Source organism: Pieris rapae, chromosome 16, assembly GCF_905147795.1.
Source record: "Pieris rapae chromosome 16, ilPieRapa1.1, whole genome shotgun sequence".
NCBI lineage: Eukaryota > Metazoa > Arthropoda > Insecta > Lepidoptera > Pieridae > Pieris > Pieris rapae.
Window position 1 is genome coordinate 421,739 of NC_059524.1, and position 16,972 is coordinate 438,710.

Consider the following 16,972-nt stretch of genomic DNA (forward strand, 5'->3'; position numbering starts at 1 on the left):
AACGGTTTGACTCTAACAAGTATTGGTATTTAGGTGTCAAGGTTTTAGGTTAGCCTTATCCAATCGATTTGTAAGATATAATATGTGGTATAACAAAATTTAAAAAAATGTAAAATTTCGTAAAACTAAATTCATTTTTATTATTGCTCATAATGATTCGTTATTTTTCACACGGCTTTTTATGTATGACAGTTCTAAAAACAGGAGGTGATTCTTTTGGAGGGTTTTGTTTTCTTAAATTTATCTTTTATTTTCTATAGCTGCAATTATAGGACTTAATAATATATAAAGCATTAAACTTTGTTGGTCAACTAGTTGTTAAACAACCTAAGATTTTGACGGCCGCATCTCGATATAAACAGAGATCGTAACTGCGCACGCGCGTAGTTCTTGCAATGTCAACGATTCGGCAGGTATGTTTTTTTATTACATCATTGTGAACCAATTGTAATAATTAAATGTTTATTTTCCTTTAAACTAACGAGTAGTTATATTTGTTAGCCAGCCTCTCTGAAATTGCAAGCTTGGGTTAACTAACTTCTTTAACTTAACTTCGTTAACTTACTAAATTCTAACATCATTTCTACAGAGAATAATTAAAAGAAGAATATATCGAAAAACACACGTTCCCGCGTTTTTTATTAAATTTGCAGCATGCTTACTGATCCCATTATACTTTTTTATTAGTCGTAGTGTCTTAGCTTTATACGTTTATTAAAATAATGATTCCGTACTATTGCTTTTGCTTGAATAACATTTTATATTTCTTATTAATAGTAACAGTCTCGTAAAACTATATTATAAAAATTAAATTAAGTACACATCGAGAAAGTAACTAGCGATGTAGGGCAGACAGACATTAGACAAATGTTTGATGATATAACGCATAAATAATATTATGTACCTAATACATATGAAATTATTTGGTATATCTCATATGTGTAGTGATGTTTTTAATTCAATTGTGTGAACAAAATCAGTAAATAACGCCAAAAAACTTGCAGCAAGGGATGGCGTTAATTTTGTCATAATCGTTAAATCAAATATGTATCTTTATGTTCCAGTCTCTCACACGCCATTGCTGAAAAGCACACTCAAAAACATAATGTATACATCAGATATTAACTGATTAAGAAGTTTTTACATTAAATAATCATATTTGTGTAGGCATATTTTATATAAATGAAACAGCTGTTATCAAACATGTCACATACTTGTATGTGTTTGTGTGAATATATACTTATTAGCGTTCTCTACTAGGTCATGCGAAGCTTTTGACCTCTGAAAGCAAGGTCTTAAAAGCCTTCATAGCAACTTCCCGATTTAAAATATCACGCATATGTCCTTTATATATCATACACAAATAATTATAATGTTTATAAAAAAATACTTATGAATAAAGTTGAAATCATTATTTCAGTACTCATTTTCTAACTGAAAAATATCTTAACTCTAAGAAGTAATCCGCGCAGTTAAGAATTAAACGTTCTTAATGTATATAATATTTTAAACTAAATAATTTCAGATCGCTGTGTTTCTCTGTTGCCTAGTGGTACTTGCCATTGCAGCACCACGAGCAGACAGTGGTGGGCAGCTTCCCCTGCCCGCACCTGGCATTTCCTATGGTAATTGTCACCCTTATTTTGCCACCAATTTTTTTGTATGTTTATGAATAAAAACAGAAAGTTGTTCTTTTCCCACGGCTCGATATATTTTGTTTTCTAAATATTATTAAATTAAGTCCAGCATATGTCACTCAGGGATAGTATTTTTAAGCGACGGAAAAAAATTGTACAGCAAAAATGCACGCGTGCTCGCGAACCGTTTGCGAGCTGCACATTCGCCAGATGTGGACGCACCCTTACAATAACCCAAATGTGTTATATAAAATATTTTTATTAACAGTTTTTATCAAAAAAATAAAATCAACTTTTATGTGGAATTTAATGTGAAACTATCACTGTCTATTGTCTTAAGCAAATCAAAAATAAACGCCTTCCAATTTATAACGAGCGATGTGTTCCAAAATGACGATGGACTACTCAACCAGATTTAGATCGATATATACTTTTCATTTCACACTAATACTTAATAAAATAATAGAAATTCCTTTAAAAATATAAACAAGTAATCGAACAACAGTATTTGTCTTGTATTACCAAGATAACGTAACTAAAAATATTGCTGTATGTCCATGGTTTATTTTAATCGGAGTGCTTGTTTTGTGATATTTTTTCAACATTACAGGAGGCATCCCCTATGGCAGTATGAGTGGTAATGTTGCAGAATACTTCAGACAACGTTCGTCTGGTCTTAACAGCGACTATGGTGTTGTACAACAGTATTTATAATATCTATGTCTAAGCCTACGTTAATGAAATGAATCAAGTCAAGAACTACAGACTAATTAATAATTATATAATTTATTAAAATAAAATACAAAAAAGTTTCTAATTTTATTTGACTTAATCAACTAGTAAATCTTTAATAACAAAGTTTTGCGTTTTCTAATAACATACTATTATTTTAATGTCTTTGGGACTCGGATTTTTTTAAATATTTTCTTGGGTTTCTTTATATATTTGTTCTTGGGATAAACTTAATGTCAACATTGTCAAGCCTCACTTGCACAGGCTGTTTGCGATATCTTATCCCTCCTTCCTTTATAATAGCTTTCACAGTGAAATGTCGCAGTAAATAAATGATACCAGCTTTTGTTTGAAGGGTTGCATATCGCATACCTGCACAAATCCTATTTCCTCTTCCAAACGGCATATATGTTGCATCAGATATATTATGCTTATTCTCAGGAGAAAATCTTTCTGGATAGAACATTTCGGGATCGGGGTGATATTTTTCATCATGATGGATCTCATATACGGGAGTAAATATTCTAGTTCCTTTTTCTACTTTTAAATTACCAACGGGAAGTATTGAATCTTGAATGCATTGTCTTCTTAAGAAACCTATTGGCGGATGTAATCGCAACGACTCGGAATACACCATATCAAGAAATTTCATTTCACTAACAATTTCATAAGACAGTTTATTATTGTTCTTATTGAATGTAAAATCGATTTCTTTGTGAAGCCTTTCTAAATATTCGGGATGCTGTCCTAATTCAATTAAAGTAGAAAATATTACCGAAGCCGTTGGTTCAACGCCAGCAATAAAAAAAAAGAATGCTTGAGCGGCTAAAAGTTCGTCTGTCGGTTCTAATTGCAGGCCTGTGTCTTTGTCGATCATTGTTCCAGCATTTTGTATCTGGATACACAAATCGGCAAAATCATGTTTCTTTTTGTTTTCCTTTTCTCGTTCCCTAATTACTTGCTTGATTGCGTGGATAAAAAACTTTTCGTGATCTTTAAAGATTGCAATGTCTAGGGTTTCGAATAATGATGTACTGATATTTGCTAAGGCAAACTTAAGATCAGTGATTACCGTGGACTTCAGTGCTTCCTGGGCCATACTGAGAAAGGGAGAATCGAAAATAGAGTGTGTAGAGATACCGAAGACAGCAGCGCCTATTGCAGCGCTGGAAAATGATGAGATGGTGTCAAATGTTTTGGACTCCCAAAGGTGAGGGTTATTTTTAAGCAGTATTATAAAATCAGCTGCACTTTTATCAATTATGTAGAACATCGACTTCAATTTCGATGCAGTAAAAAGGGGTGTCATCGCATGACGCATCAACTTCCAACGGTTACCTTTCATGAAGAGTATATTGTCCGCCAGTTTATCCCTTTCATTCACATCGATACCTCGGTGGTTAAATGCATTGAAATCGGTAGACAGTACATGCTGAATATTAGTTGGTTCTACAATGTATAGAGCTGGTGTTAAAAATGCTCCAATTCCAACAGCTATATCATTTCGGTATTCTCTATATAGCTCACGAAAGTTTTCAAAAAATGATTTATCCTTTGTCACATAATCCCAAAACAGTCCAGTTACCTTATTTTTTGGATAAAATTTAATATTTCTCCTGTTCCAATAAAATTCATTGTATTTGCCATTAAGGTAAATTAGAAACAAGACGAAAATACCAAAAAGCAAAACTAGAGCCACACCCATGACTGATGTTTAAACATTAAAAATAATCGTGCCGTTAGGCCACTTAGCATCTAAAACGACGTTTTTATTACATAATCGTAAAATATATAATAAATTCTTATCGCAGTCAGGTTACATAGATTTTAAACCGCAATAAATCGCACATCTGTGGCGCTAATATCGATAATAACTTACATCGAATACAAGTGTCAGGCATAGCCTAGAACGCTGTACAGCTATTTTGTTAAAAAAAAATAGAGAGAGTCGAGACTTCTGCCGTCCGCTATTTTCGATCTCAATTTTTTATTTTTTTTGCTCATATAATAAACGATGGGAGCACTGAATTATTATTATTCCATTACTACAAAGTAAAATGTTAAGCTTCGGTATAGTAAATATATTTTGCAAATATCGTATTTGTTATGGACACTGATTGCGTTAAACAGACCCACTATATTTTTCTTCGTAACGCACAAAATAACAAATAACTGTATCTTATGTATACAAATTATGTTATGTTAACCTAAGATATAAAGTCTAAAAATGATAAGTTAAATGAACTTATAAGATGTTGTATGAATTTATTTTAGCATTATCTTTAAATTTTCAAGTGTGATAGGTAAATAAAATCTATTTTATTATATTTGATGAACGTATTATATGAACAACAATGGCAAATAATAATAAAAATAATATTTTAGATTAATATATTTAATATGCACTGTACTTAACACAATTTTAATTCAATATAGGCTTGCACACAATAAAAATTAACATAAAAAGTAATTAGGAAATACTTATTATAACTAAGAATATTTGAAACATGTTCTCATTCTACAGCTATCATATTATGTAAAATACTAAACGTACTCATAGTAACAATAATAGTATAATACCTTAAACATCCAAATATCAATCTACGACACAATACGACTTATGAACACACCTTACGCAGTGTTGGATATGTTTCTGAGAGCTAATCCGTAGTTACATTTTCCATTATCACATACGAGTGTTGAAATCAGTTAAAATAAAAGATTAAATTTATGATTTTGTTATGTTTGAGGTGGGACACTGACACAGGTATTATTTTTACTGAAAAGTGCCCACATCTTACACATTTTATTTATTTATAATTAATAAACAATTTTTTATATTATTATATCTTTTTACGTCTTGGGATAAATTCCAGATCTACATTATCCAATCTTACTTGAAGTTGCTCGCGGCGGTGTTTTATTCCACCGTCTTTTATAAGAGTTTTGACTGAGAAGTTATGGAGCAAATGAATTAATCCTGTTTTCGTTTGTAACAAAGCAAACCTTGTTCCAATACATTGCCTATTACCCTTGCCAAATGGTGTATAAGTCAAATCATTTATTTTATGTCTATTTTCTGGGGAAAATCTTTCAGGATTAAATACTTCTGGTTCCGGGAAATGTTTTTCATCATGATGCCTCTCATAGAGTGGAATAAATATCTTAGTACCGTTCTCGATTTTAATATTACCTACAGGAAGAACGCTGTCTCGTACGCAGCGTCTCATCAAAAAAGCTATTGGTGGATGCATTCTTAAAGCCTCACTTAACACCATATCAAGATAAATCATATTCATTACTAATTCATAAGACAGTTCATTATTGTTTTTTCTAAATGTCTCGTCGATTTCATTTTGAAGTCGCTCCAAAATCTTAGGATTTTTTCCAAGTTCCACGAGAGTCGTAAACATAGCTGATGTTGTAGGTTCAACTCCACCGACAAAGAAGAAAAAAGCTTGAGCAGCTAAAATTTCATCAGTTGGGGTGATTTTGTATCCTGTTTCTTTATCCAATAAGTCCCCAGAGTTTTGTATATTAACACACAAATCAACAAAATCGTGTTTTTTTACATTAGAGCTTTGACGTTCTCTTAATACCTGTTTTATTGTATTAATGAAAAACTTTTCATGGTCATGAAACATAGTAAATCCTAGAAGCTCGAATAATCTATTACTAAAAATACCTATCACAAATTTAAGGTCCTTAATAAATGTGGAATTAAAAGATTTTTTGGCAACCATAAGAAAAGGCGAATCGAAAATTGATTTGGCAGTCACACCAAATACAGCAGCACTTATAGCAGCGCTACAAAATGAGGATATTGTATTAAAAGCGTTACCTTTAAGAAGCATTGGATTGTTTTCCAGATGAATAACAAAATCCCTAGCACTTTTATCTACAATATAGAACATGGCTTTTAATTTTGTAGGAGTAAACAGCGGTGTCATATTTTGTCGCATTAGTTTCCACCTATTTCCTTTCATAAACAAAACATTATCTGCAAGAAGGTCCTTTTTGTTGGTATCCAATCCTCTATAATGAAAGGAGTGAAACTCTGATGATAATATATGTTGAATATTATTTAAATCGATCACATACAAGGATGGTGTTAAAAACGATCCTATGCCAACAGCAGGTTCGTTCCGATACTCTTTATATACTTCACAAACAGTTTTGAAAAGTGGAGTGTCTTTCGTTAAGAAATCCCACATAATTCCTGTAACTTTATTTTTCGTATAAAAAGCCACATTTCGTTTTTTCCAATACAGTTCGTTGTTTTTACCAATAAAATAAATGATTAAATATAGTAAGGCACAAAAAATTAATACGAGTGAAATCATTATAACGATTACAATTAATGGCGAACAAACCCATTACCCTTGTTTTTCTGGTAATAAAAATTACTAATAATAACGACTTGTTTGTCATGTTTTGCTTAGACATACAAAGGGTGTTCACTAAAAATTTATTGTGCGATATATTCGCCTGGAAAATCGTTAGTTTAGACAGATAGCTCAGATTAGATATGATCATAAAAATCTATCAATTGGCTTTAGTATTGGTGAGGTCGCAAGGTTTAGTTTTGCTAGTGCCGGCGGATCTTTAACTTAAGAATATGTAATGACAACTAAAAACAGAATCACCATAAGCCGCCCACCAAATGACTGCTAACGTCCTTTCAAAATAAGCAAGATTAACCAAATTTATCGGTAATTAATCACATGTTTTGAGTTTCGCACGGGACGTCCTACATCGACAGTAAAATAAATGATTTAAAAAGTTGAAAACATTGTTTTGGCGGTTCGTTGTGTTTCTTTTTGTTCGGAAGACGAAGAAATGGAAATGTCTATATGAAGTGTCCATTATATTTTAACAAACAATTATGAAAAAAGTGTCACCGCAACCAACGGGATGGCAAGCAAGCCCACAGTGGCGATGGCTGCCATTCAAGAAGCTGGATTTAAATTGAGAATAAATTTTTATATTCATCAAATCTAGGTTCTAGTAAATTCCTCTAATTTCCTCTAATTTGAAGTCGCCAAGTTTTAAAGGATCAGGAAGATGTATACAATGTATATAGCTGATAAGTGAATATAAAATATAATTGCATCATATTATGATTTTTTATTGAATGTTTGTATTGAATTTACATAGTATACATATATCGGCTATTGCAACTGCTGGAGAGTTGCTGTAGCAGGCACAAGACAAGACACGTTTCACGAGACTACATGAGAGTTTCCATGGGCGTCGGTATCACTTAACATCAGATGAGCCTCATGCCCGTTTGCCCCCTGTTCTATAAAAAAAACCACCAGTAATCGAGAAGCACGAAAAGACGAAGCATATTTTCTTCAAGACAGAATCCTGTTCAGTAATTTATTATATCAAGGCTATTTTCTAATTTTGATCATCTTGAAATAAGATACGACTTCTTGTATTTTACATTTTATTAAAAATTAAAATCGAATACATGAATGTTATATCACAAGTTTTTTAATTATCATATATACTTTTCCTCATTACATAATGTTATTAAAAAACCTCTTACAAAGGTAAAGTTCTGTTTTTGGCTGAGGTAAATTTACTATATACCAAAAACTACTTGATGTGTTGCCTCGGTATCAATTCTACATCTACATTAAAAAGTCGCACTTGTACCTGCTCTTTTTTATACCTAATTCCTCCTTCTTTAATAGTAGTTTTTACTGAATAGTGACGCAATAAATGTATCAAGCCAGCCTTAGTTTGAAGACTGGCATATCTCATACCAACACAAATTCTATTACCTTTCCCGAATGGCATGTACGTTGAATCAGCTATGTTATGTTTATTTTCTGGGGAAAATCTTTCAGGTTCATATACTTCAGGATTGGGAAAGTATTTTTCATCGTGGTGGACTTCAAAAATAGGTGTGAAAATCTTTGTTCCCTTATCTACCTTTATGTTGCCGACTGGAAGGACTGTGTCTTTAATGCATTGTCTTGTTAAGAACCCTATGGGTGGATGTAGACGAACTGCCTCACTCAATGCCATATCTAGAAACTTCATTTCATTAACGATATCGTAAGATATTTTATTGTTATTCAGTTGAAAGCTTTCATCGATTTCTTTATGAGCTCTCGCTAAATACTCCGGATGGCGTCCCAACTCAACTAGGGTTGAAAATATTGCGCTTGCTGTTGGTTCTACTCCAGCAACGAAGAAAAAGAATGCTTGTGCAGCTAACAGCTCATCAGTTGGGCTTAGCTCTAAGCCCGTACTTTTATCAAACATATTACCAGCTTTTTGAATTTGAATGCACAAATCTGCAAAATCATGTTTTTTAGTATTTTCAATTTCTCGTTCTCTCAATATTTTCTTTATAGTCCCAATAAAGAACTCTTCATAATCTTTAAAAATCCTTACGTTAAGAGCTTTAAATAAAGGTGTACTTAAAGTTCCAAGAGCAAACTTAAGGTTCTTCATTAAAGTGGGTTGGATAGCGTCTCTCGCCATATCAAGTAAAGGAGAATCGAAAATTGATTTGGAGCTAACGCCAAACACAGCTCCCGCAATTGCAGCACTGCAAAATGTAGATAATGTGTCAAATGTATCGGCTTTTAAAAGTTGAGGATTTTTCTTTAATTCAGTTACAAAGTCTACAGCACTCTTATCTATGATATAGTACATCGATTTTAACTTGGAAGATGTAAATAGTGGAGTCATATTCTGTCGCATTAGTTTCCATCGATTTCCATTCATAAAAAGAATATTATCTGCGAGAATATCACTCTCATTAATTTCCAGTCCTCGGTGATTGAATGAGTTAAAATCCGATGATAAAACATGTTGCATATTAATTGGATCGATAACATACAAAGTCGGCGTCAGAAATGAACCAACTCCAACCGCTGGCTCACGTTGATGCTCCTTATAGATTTCACACAGGTTTTCAAATAAGGCCTTATCCTTCGTTAGGAAGTCCCAGAATACTCCAGTAACTTTGTTTCGAGGATGAAAAGCAACATTCCGTCGTTTCCAGTAAAATTCATTGTATCTACCATTAAGGTAAATAAGAAATATAATAGCGGCAACGAATAACAAAACAAGAGCGATCATGTTCAAGGTTCGAATAGCACTAAGTATCCATAGTTTGTGGTATAATTTATAACCGATTACTAAAGATATCACAGTCATTATTGAGATTAAATATAATTGTAAACACTCTTATCATAAATGTGTACATAATGTTCGTCCGAATATCTAACTGTACCTACAATAACTTTCAAGTATGAAATATATAGTTTTTGTGTGAACTAAGACATATTATTTATTTTTATTATAAACCATTTTTTTTAAAGCAGTGTTGATCTAAGTCTTAAGTGTGTGACGTTCACCCCTGAGGTCGTGCCTTCGAATCACGGACGTAACAATGGAATTTTCTTTTTGTAAAAAAGTATTTGCTCCTACTATAAGAGAAGCATCTTAAGGAATATGGCATATCTCAAACAAAATACTCGATAGCATGTGTCAGACACAGAGATCATCAATCAATCAGCAGTAGCTGTCTGTAAAATTAAAATGATCAAAGAAAGTCAGGACGCAACTGAAGCTAAGGCCCATTTATTTCTTTATGACGTAAATAAAAATGATCCTCATTTATTTCTTCTTAGCGGTGGCTAATTGAACTATTAATGTGTATGATATACATAAATATAAAGATGTTGCTTGTCATCATGACTCTAACATTATGTATATCAATTAAGTAATGGATTGAAGATAATTTCCTGTGTGTGTGTTTACAAACTACCTGTAACATAAGTCTATGCCACACAGGCTTTGTTCTACTTTTTGTAGAGGCAAACAAGTAGATAAGTGGCGTACCTGATGTTAAGTGATTCTGGTGCACAATATTTTAAAATTTAATGAAAAATCTATATAATCATATTTCAACTAATTGTTGTTTCATTTAACTGTATATACCCCCACACTTATATAATATGAGCATTAGCATTTTTATCAATAGCCGTGGGAATATGAAGGTGCAATTGTGATAGGTATTTTTTTACAATAATTACAGAATAACAAATATTCCGTTACTCGTATGTAAAATTCTGAGAAATAAATACAGTTAAATGTCTGATCTATATTTCAATCGATTTAATAAGCAGCCGTTTTTACCAAAATATACTGATAAAAACTGTTAGCTGTTTATAAAGGCTTGAAGAATATCCTGTTAAAGACGAATCTGTTTATTAATAAATATTAAAATCGATAAATTAAATATATTCATATAAGTAAATAGATGACTCACTTGAGGAAAATTAAACAATAAATATTTTATTATTAACTTCATAATCAAATATTACAAATACCTATTAACAAAAAAAACAAAATGTTGCGGCACATGTCATTAACTAGGTAGGTCAAAAGTCATGCTTGGTTTATCATAAATGTATTATTTCGGGTCCCATTATAAATAAAATAAACTTGTATTTACTATGTTCAAATTTTGTAACAAATAATGTTACAACAATAATTATTATTAGGAGATCGTGATTATATTAAACCCTGGTCTAGAGCCCGAAGACAGAATGAATGTTGAATTATTGTTATAAAAAAAATCGACTTATATATAAATATAAAACAGTGACACTACAAGATATCATTTACTATATAATCAGTATAACTAGTCTGTCTATAAATACTGTTAGATCAAAACTTTCCTTCTTTTCAACTTTTTAATGAATTTGAAGACGTATGTTATTTTAAAAACTTCTTTTGATTTTGCGCCATTTCACATATTTTTTCGTGTACATTATCAAATTATATTATGGTGTTAAAGAAAATAGGATTGCAGTGATCGCCTTGCATATAGTGGGTATGGAGCCGTCGGTCATATTCCAGACATTTCAAAACTTGGTATCAGCCATAGGTTCGTATAGATTACTATGAACATATACAGCAAAACTTCGTCTGTCAAAGACAAGAAGAAATCTGAGTGGCAGCGTGATGTAATAATTACTAATTAAAGTGATGGTTTGGTGTGGCGTGTCTCATCAAGGAGTCACACACAACTACATGTTTGTGAAAAAGGAGTGAATACTTTAGCCAAAGTGTATCAATTTACAATCTTGGATCATGTTGTGAAATCTCTGAGCAATACACTTTTTAAAAATATGCCGTGGACTTTTCAGCAGTATTCTGCTTCTGGTCACAAGGTAGAAACTACCCAAGCCTGGCTTGAAACCAACGTTCCTAACTTTATAAGAGCTGAAGACTGGCCCTCATCTAGTCCAGACGTCAACCCTATAGACTTCACTTTATAGTCACTTTTGGAGGACATGGGATACTCTCAACGACGTGGCGACATTGGAGTCTCTTAAATGTTTGGAGCAAGCAGTAACGAAACAGTGCGTAAACCCATCGATTCCTGGCCAAACAGATTAAAGGCCTGTAAAAGCCAGATGCTGGCCATTTCGAATAGAATATTTTTTTATTTTTTGGCGAGATTTTACAAATATATAGGTATACATTTTAATAATATCACATTTATTCATTTACAAAAAATATGCATTTCATTTGTAACAGAACTTATGCGTATATTAGTAATTGTTTTCTTAATCATATTTAGAGTTCAGTGATCGTCTACAGCACTACAATTCTCTCTAAGTATGTATCTTGTGTAAATTGAACATTGTTGTTCACAGAGATTTAAGACGTAGCAAAAAAGTAGATATTCTTTTAATGGAGTGTGCAATCTGTGCGTGCGCACAAGTAGTGCATTCTTTTATTACGCGCTTCTTTTGTTTTCTATGTAATTTTAGGTATTTTTTGTAATTCTTTTGTCAGATTTAACTTTATCTTCATAAACTTATTAATTATAGGTATTATTATATTAAAATCATTCTGTTTGCGCATGCCGCCCGCACCTTATCTCGAGACCACACATTGCTTGGCGGTTATAAATAAATAAATCAAACTACATATATTTAAACAATAAATGTTTAATAGTAAATTTGTATACCAACTGTAATGTTTAGTATGTACAAATTGCATATATTTTATTCTAATTATATGTATGTACTTAAGGTAAAAATAAATTATAAGAAGGCATAGACATGATTAATTAATAATAACTATTTTATGATGATAACATTTTATACAGATATATTTTGACGTGGTATTAATTCCACATCTACGTTATCCAGCCTTACTTGTACTTGTTGCTTGCTGTACCTCATTCCACCATCTTCAATTACAGTTTTGACTGTAAAGTTACGCAATAGGTGTATAAGCCCTGCTTTAGCTTGTAATGTGGCGTATCTCATACCAACACAAATTCTGTTTCCTTTTCCAAAAGGCATATAAGTTATATCAGCAATTTTATGTCTATTTTCAGCAGAAAATCTCTCTGGCTTGTAAACTTCTGGCTCCTCGTAATACCTTTCATCATGATGAAGTTCAAATATAGGTGTGAAAATCCTAGTACCTTTATCTACTTTAATATTCCCTGTAGGAAGTACGGTATCTTTTACACACTGTCTAGATGAAAATCCAATTGGTGGGTGCATGCGTAACGCTTCATTTAAAGCCATATCAAGGAAATTCATTCCGACTACAGCATCATACGGCATTTCATTATTATGTTCAGCAAATGACGCATCTATTTCTTCTTGTAATCTTGCTAGATGTTCTGGATTCCGTCCTAATTCAACTAAAGTAGCAAAAATTGCAGTTGCTGTCGGTTCGACGCCTGCAACGAAGAAGAAAAATGCTTGAGCCGCTAAAAGTTCATCCGTTGCTGTCATTTCCAAGCCCGTATCTTTATCTACTAATTTGCCTGAGTTTTGTAGCGTAACACAAATATCCACGAAATCGTGTTTTTTAACATTGTCTTGTTTTCTTTCCTTTATCACTTGTTTTATTGCACCGATGAAAAATTTCTCGTGCCTTTTAAAAAGTTTGATGTTTAACATTCTAAACAGGCTAGTACTTATATTTGCCAGAGAAAATTTTATATTGCTTACAATATTTGGCTCTAGAGCATTGCGAGCCATGTTCAAGAATGGTGAATCAAAAATTGATTTTGTGCTCACTCCAAAAACAGCAGCACCAACAGCAGCACTGCAGAATGAAGAAAGCGTATCAAAGGACTTTCCATTCCAAAGATCGGGATTTGTTTTCAATAATTTGATAAAGTCTACTGCACTTTTGTCAATGATGTAGTACATTGATTTCAATTTTTTCGATGTAAATAGTGGCGTCATGTTCTGTCGCATTAGCTTCCACCGATTACCATGCATTAATAAGATATTATCAGCTAAAAGATCTCCCTCGTTCGCATCTATTCCTCTATGGTTGAAGGAATTAAAGTCAGACGTCATGACATGTTGTATGTTAACTGGATCTGGAACGTACAACGTCGGAGTTAATATTCCTCCAATGCCCACAGCGGGCTCGTTTCTATAATCCTTGTACAGTTCACACAAAATCTCAAAAACAGCTTTGTCTTGTGTTATGAAATCCCAAAAAACACCAGCCACTTTGTTGCGTGGATGAAATTTAACATTTCGTTTACGCCAATATATCTCGTTGTATTTGCCATTTAAATAAATTAATAATAATACAAAACTTAGCCCAAATAAAATCAGTGTGAACATATTAATATTTTAAAGTGTTATAAAGCGTTATGTAAATTGACACATGTATATATAGTGATCGTCTTAGGTCATTTACACGTATCAACAAGTTATCAGATTTAATATACATAGTTTGGTAATTAATGACTCGCAAGTTTTAAAAGATTAATGAGATTATAATTAAGATTATTTAGTTATTCTAATTATCTACAGACTACAAAAGCCAATAGGAACATTTTTTTATAAATCCAGCAAAGCATTAGTAGTTAGTAACAGTATAAAGGATTCATTTTCATTTTTCTATTTAAAATATCAAATAAATCGCTGGCGCTACAACTGGTTTTGGTCTGGGCCCGAATCTAATAGATAACTAGACGATCAGCCTCTTGTCCACACACCTTCAACTTTTTGGTTCTCAGGCAAGCCGGTTTAGTTCGCTCACGATGTTTTCCTTCACCGCACATCCGCACATAAAAAGTCCGTTGGTGCATTGCCGGGGATCGAACCCGCAACCTCAGGGATGGTATTTGCACGCTAAAGCTACTAGGCTAAGATTGCATTTTTTCTATTTAATATGACCTAAATACGTACGGACGTATAAACCCAAAATCGGCTAACTGTATCAAGTTATTGTTAAGAGATAATAAAAATTCTAAGTGTGTTGCATTTTCATTGAGAAGTTTTTTCAAACTATTTAACAGAGTTTGCGCATTGTTAAATGTTGTCAAGCCAATAAACACATTCATTTTAACTTAATAAGGCTGACATTTCTATGAAAACAATCGTATGTTTCATATATAATTCAAAGCACGTTGTAATCGGTATTTTTCGCCGGTCGTTGTATCATTTTTGACAGTTGAATCGCCTTGTAATCCATTGAGAAACGAGAAATGTAGCGTCGCTATGTTTACATCTTAGTTATGCAAGTTGTACTTTAGTATAGGTACGTCAGAGGGTTTCTGGTTTCAATTCCAGAAGTATCGAAATCCTTGTGTTAATTTCCTATAACCCCTAGGTGGGGCTGAGGGCGTTCACAGTGAGTCTCCATCGCGTTCGGTCTTGGGCCTCGTATTTCACCTCGCTCCAACTCTTACCAGCTCTCTTTGCCTCGTCTGCTACTGTACGGCGCTAGGTTTGCTTGGGAAGGCCACGCTTTCGCTATATATAATATGATTGGTATGACCTATCCAATTCCACTTACGCCTCTTGATCTGCTGACTGATCGGGGTTTCTCGGCAGCGCTCCCAAAGTTGCTCGTTAGAGATTTTTCCAGGCCAATAGATGCCCAGAATACGGCGAAGACAGTGATTGACGAAGAATCAAAATCCTTGGCGATATATGAAATATATATCAAAACTCATAATATTTTTAAAATTAAGATAAAGAGTTATTAACGATAATTTTGAATAGTTGTATTCACTACAAATAATCTATGTACATTTAGTAAATTATATCATTTGTCCCTCCTTTCCGAAGAACGCGTTGTGGCAAAAACTGAACTGATATCCACATTATGCATTCTTATAAATGCTCATATCACAATAGAAATTTCTTTGTTTTCCTTTAGTTTTTATAATAAATTTTTTTCTCTTTGTGTATGTTATGTTTGCATATAACGCTATCACGTTAAATATATGTAATATTTTATTTCACTTGTATCAATGTGCTGAGGGTTTGCAAGCTTTCATATTTAAATAAATAAAGATAACTTTAGTTAGTCTACATTCACATGTATGGGTCTTCCAAAAACACAAATCATTTTCTCAAGTTATTCTTTATTGCCTTTAGTTATACTGCCTAATTATTATTTATACTTAATATGTTAATCATTAGCGGTAACAGCAAATAAAATTATATACTTTTATGAACAATTCTATAGTAATTTATAAGGAGAAGTAACTACGGAACAATCGCTTGTAATTAACTTTTTCAATGACAGTTGTAATGAGCCTTCGAAAGGAAGAGGCATAATTAAACAATTGAATGTCTTACACGCTGGTAAAACAAATAAAAAACAGTCCTTTATGGACCTATAGTACTTTAAGCCTTTTTATAACTTAACATTTTGACGTGGAGACAGAGATATTAAATTAATGTCCCGATATAAGACCAAACACATTATCCTATACTTACATAACTATCTTCTAGTACTTCTAACATTTAAACAAACTTAATATTACTCAAAGAAATTGAATGCCATCTTATATACCTTTTGTGGAAGGTTTTCTACCCTTACAATCGCCGCCCAGAAGACACCCTATGGCATGATAATAACATATTATTATTTTATAATCTTATTTTTATTAATAATAAAATTAGTGTGGGCCCTAAACCTCTAAATAAGTATACTTATTGTATTTGATCAGATAAACCATTTCAGTATTATTTCTAATGCCAAGCCGTTAATACAAATTTAATAAAATTCAGACAAATTATTTGTGACACAACCGAACACGAATCAATGGTATTGTCAAGGTAATAGAATTGTTAAAACTAGCGCATGGCATGTTATAATAAATATTTTTTAAAATATTTTATGAAATATCTAAGAAATCTATTTATTTACTCAAGATTCGCCTGATTATTGTCACGAGGTGTATAATAACAAAACGAGAGAAAACATTGGTATAATTAATAGAAAACGACTAAAATGAAGCATTTAAATATATTATATTAATTATAAATTATATAATGTTTTAAATATATTATATATTAACATCATATAAGATATAATGTTTATAATTTCATATAATGCGTTTTGCCGCTGTTTAAAACCAGCTTCCCATTGAAGTATTTCCGAACCAATTGGACTTGGTTCCGACCAACTGGATTCTTCAAGAAAAAAACGTATCAATTTTCGAAAGGCCGCCAACGCACTTTCGAGCCTTCTGACTAATGTCAGTCTCCATGGGCGGCGGTATCTTTTTACATCAGGTGAGCCTCCTACCCGTATCCCTCCTATTAAGTAAAAAATAT

General features: G+C 32.5%; 4 protein-coding genes across 4 annotated transcripts; all 4 read right to left on the minus strand.

The window, feature by feature from the left end:
- Window positions 1-2,444: 2,444 nt before the first annotated feature.
- Window positions 2,445-4,109, minus strand: LOC110991738 (cytochrome P450 6B5-like). Its single transcript, XM_022257210.2, has one exon. It carries the CDS (start codon window positions 4,072-4,074, stop codon window positions 2,575-2,577), a length of 1,500 nt encoding a protein of 499 aa, XP_022112902.2. The 5' UTR covers window positions 4,075-4,109; the 3' UTR covers window positions 2,445-2,574.
- A 640-nt stretch (window positions 4,110-4,749) lies between these two features.
- LOC110991753 (cytochrome P450 6g1-like) lies at window positions 4,750-7,263 on the minus strand. Its single transcript, XM_022257236.2, has one exon. It carries the CDS (start codon window positions 6,710-6,712, stop codon window positions 5,213-5,215), a length of 1,500 nt encoding a protein of 499 aa, XP_022112928.2. The 5' UTR covers window positions 6,713-7,263; the 3' UTR covers window positions 4,750-5,212.
- A 210-nt stretch (window positions 7,264-7,473) lies between these two features.
- Window positions 7,474-9,512, minus strand: LOC110991734 (cytochrome P450 6k1). Its single transcript, XM_022257206.2, has one exon. The coding sequence runs from the start codon at window positions 9,471-9,473 to the stop codon at window positions 7,974-7,976; it is 1,500 nt and encodes a 499-aa protein (XP_022112898.2). The 5' UTR covers window positions 9,474-9,512; the 3' UTR covers window positions 7,474-7,973.
- Window positions 9,513-12,496: 2,984 nt separating this feature from the next.
- On the minus strand, window positions 12,497-14,032 carry LOC110991740 (cytochrome P450 6k1). The gene has a single exon (XM_022257213.2). It carries the CDS (start codon window positions 14,015-14,017, stop codon window positions 12,515-12,517), a length of 1,503 nt encoding a protein of 500 aa, XP_022112905.2. The 5' UTR covers window positions 14,018-14,032; the 3' UTR covers window positions 12,497-12,514.
- Between the last annotated feature and the right edge of the window lie 2,940 nt (window positions 14,033-16,972).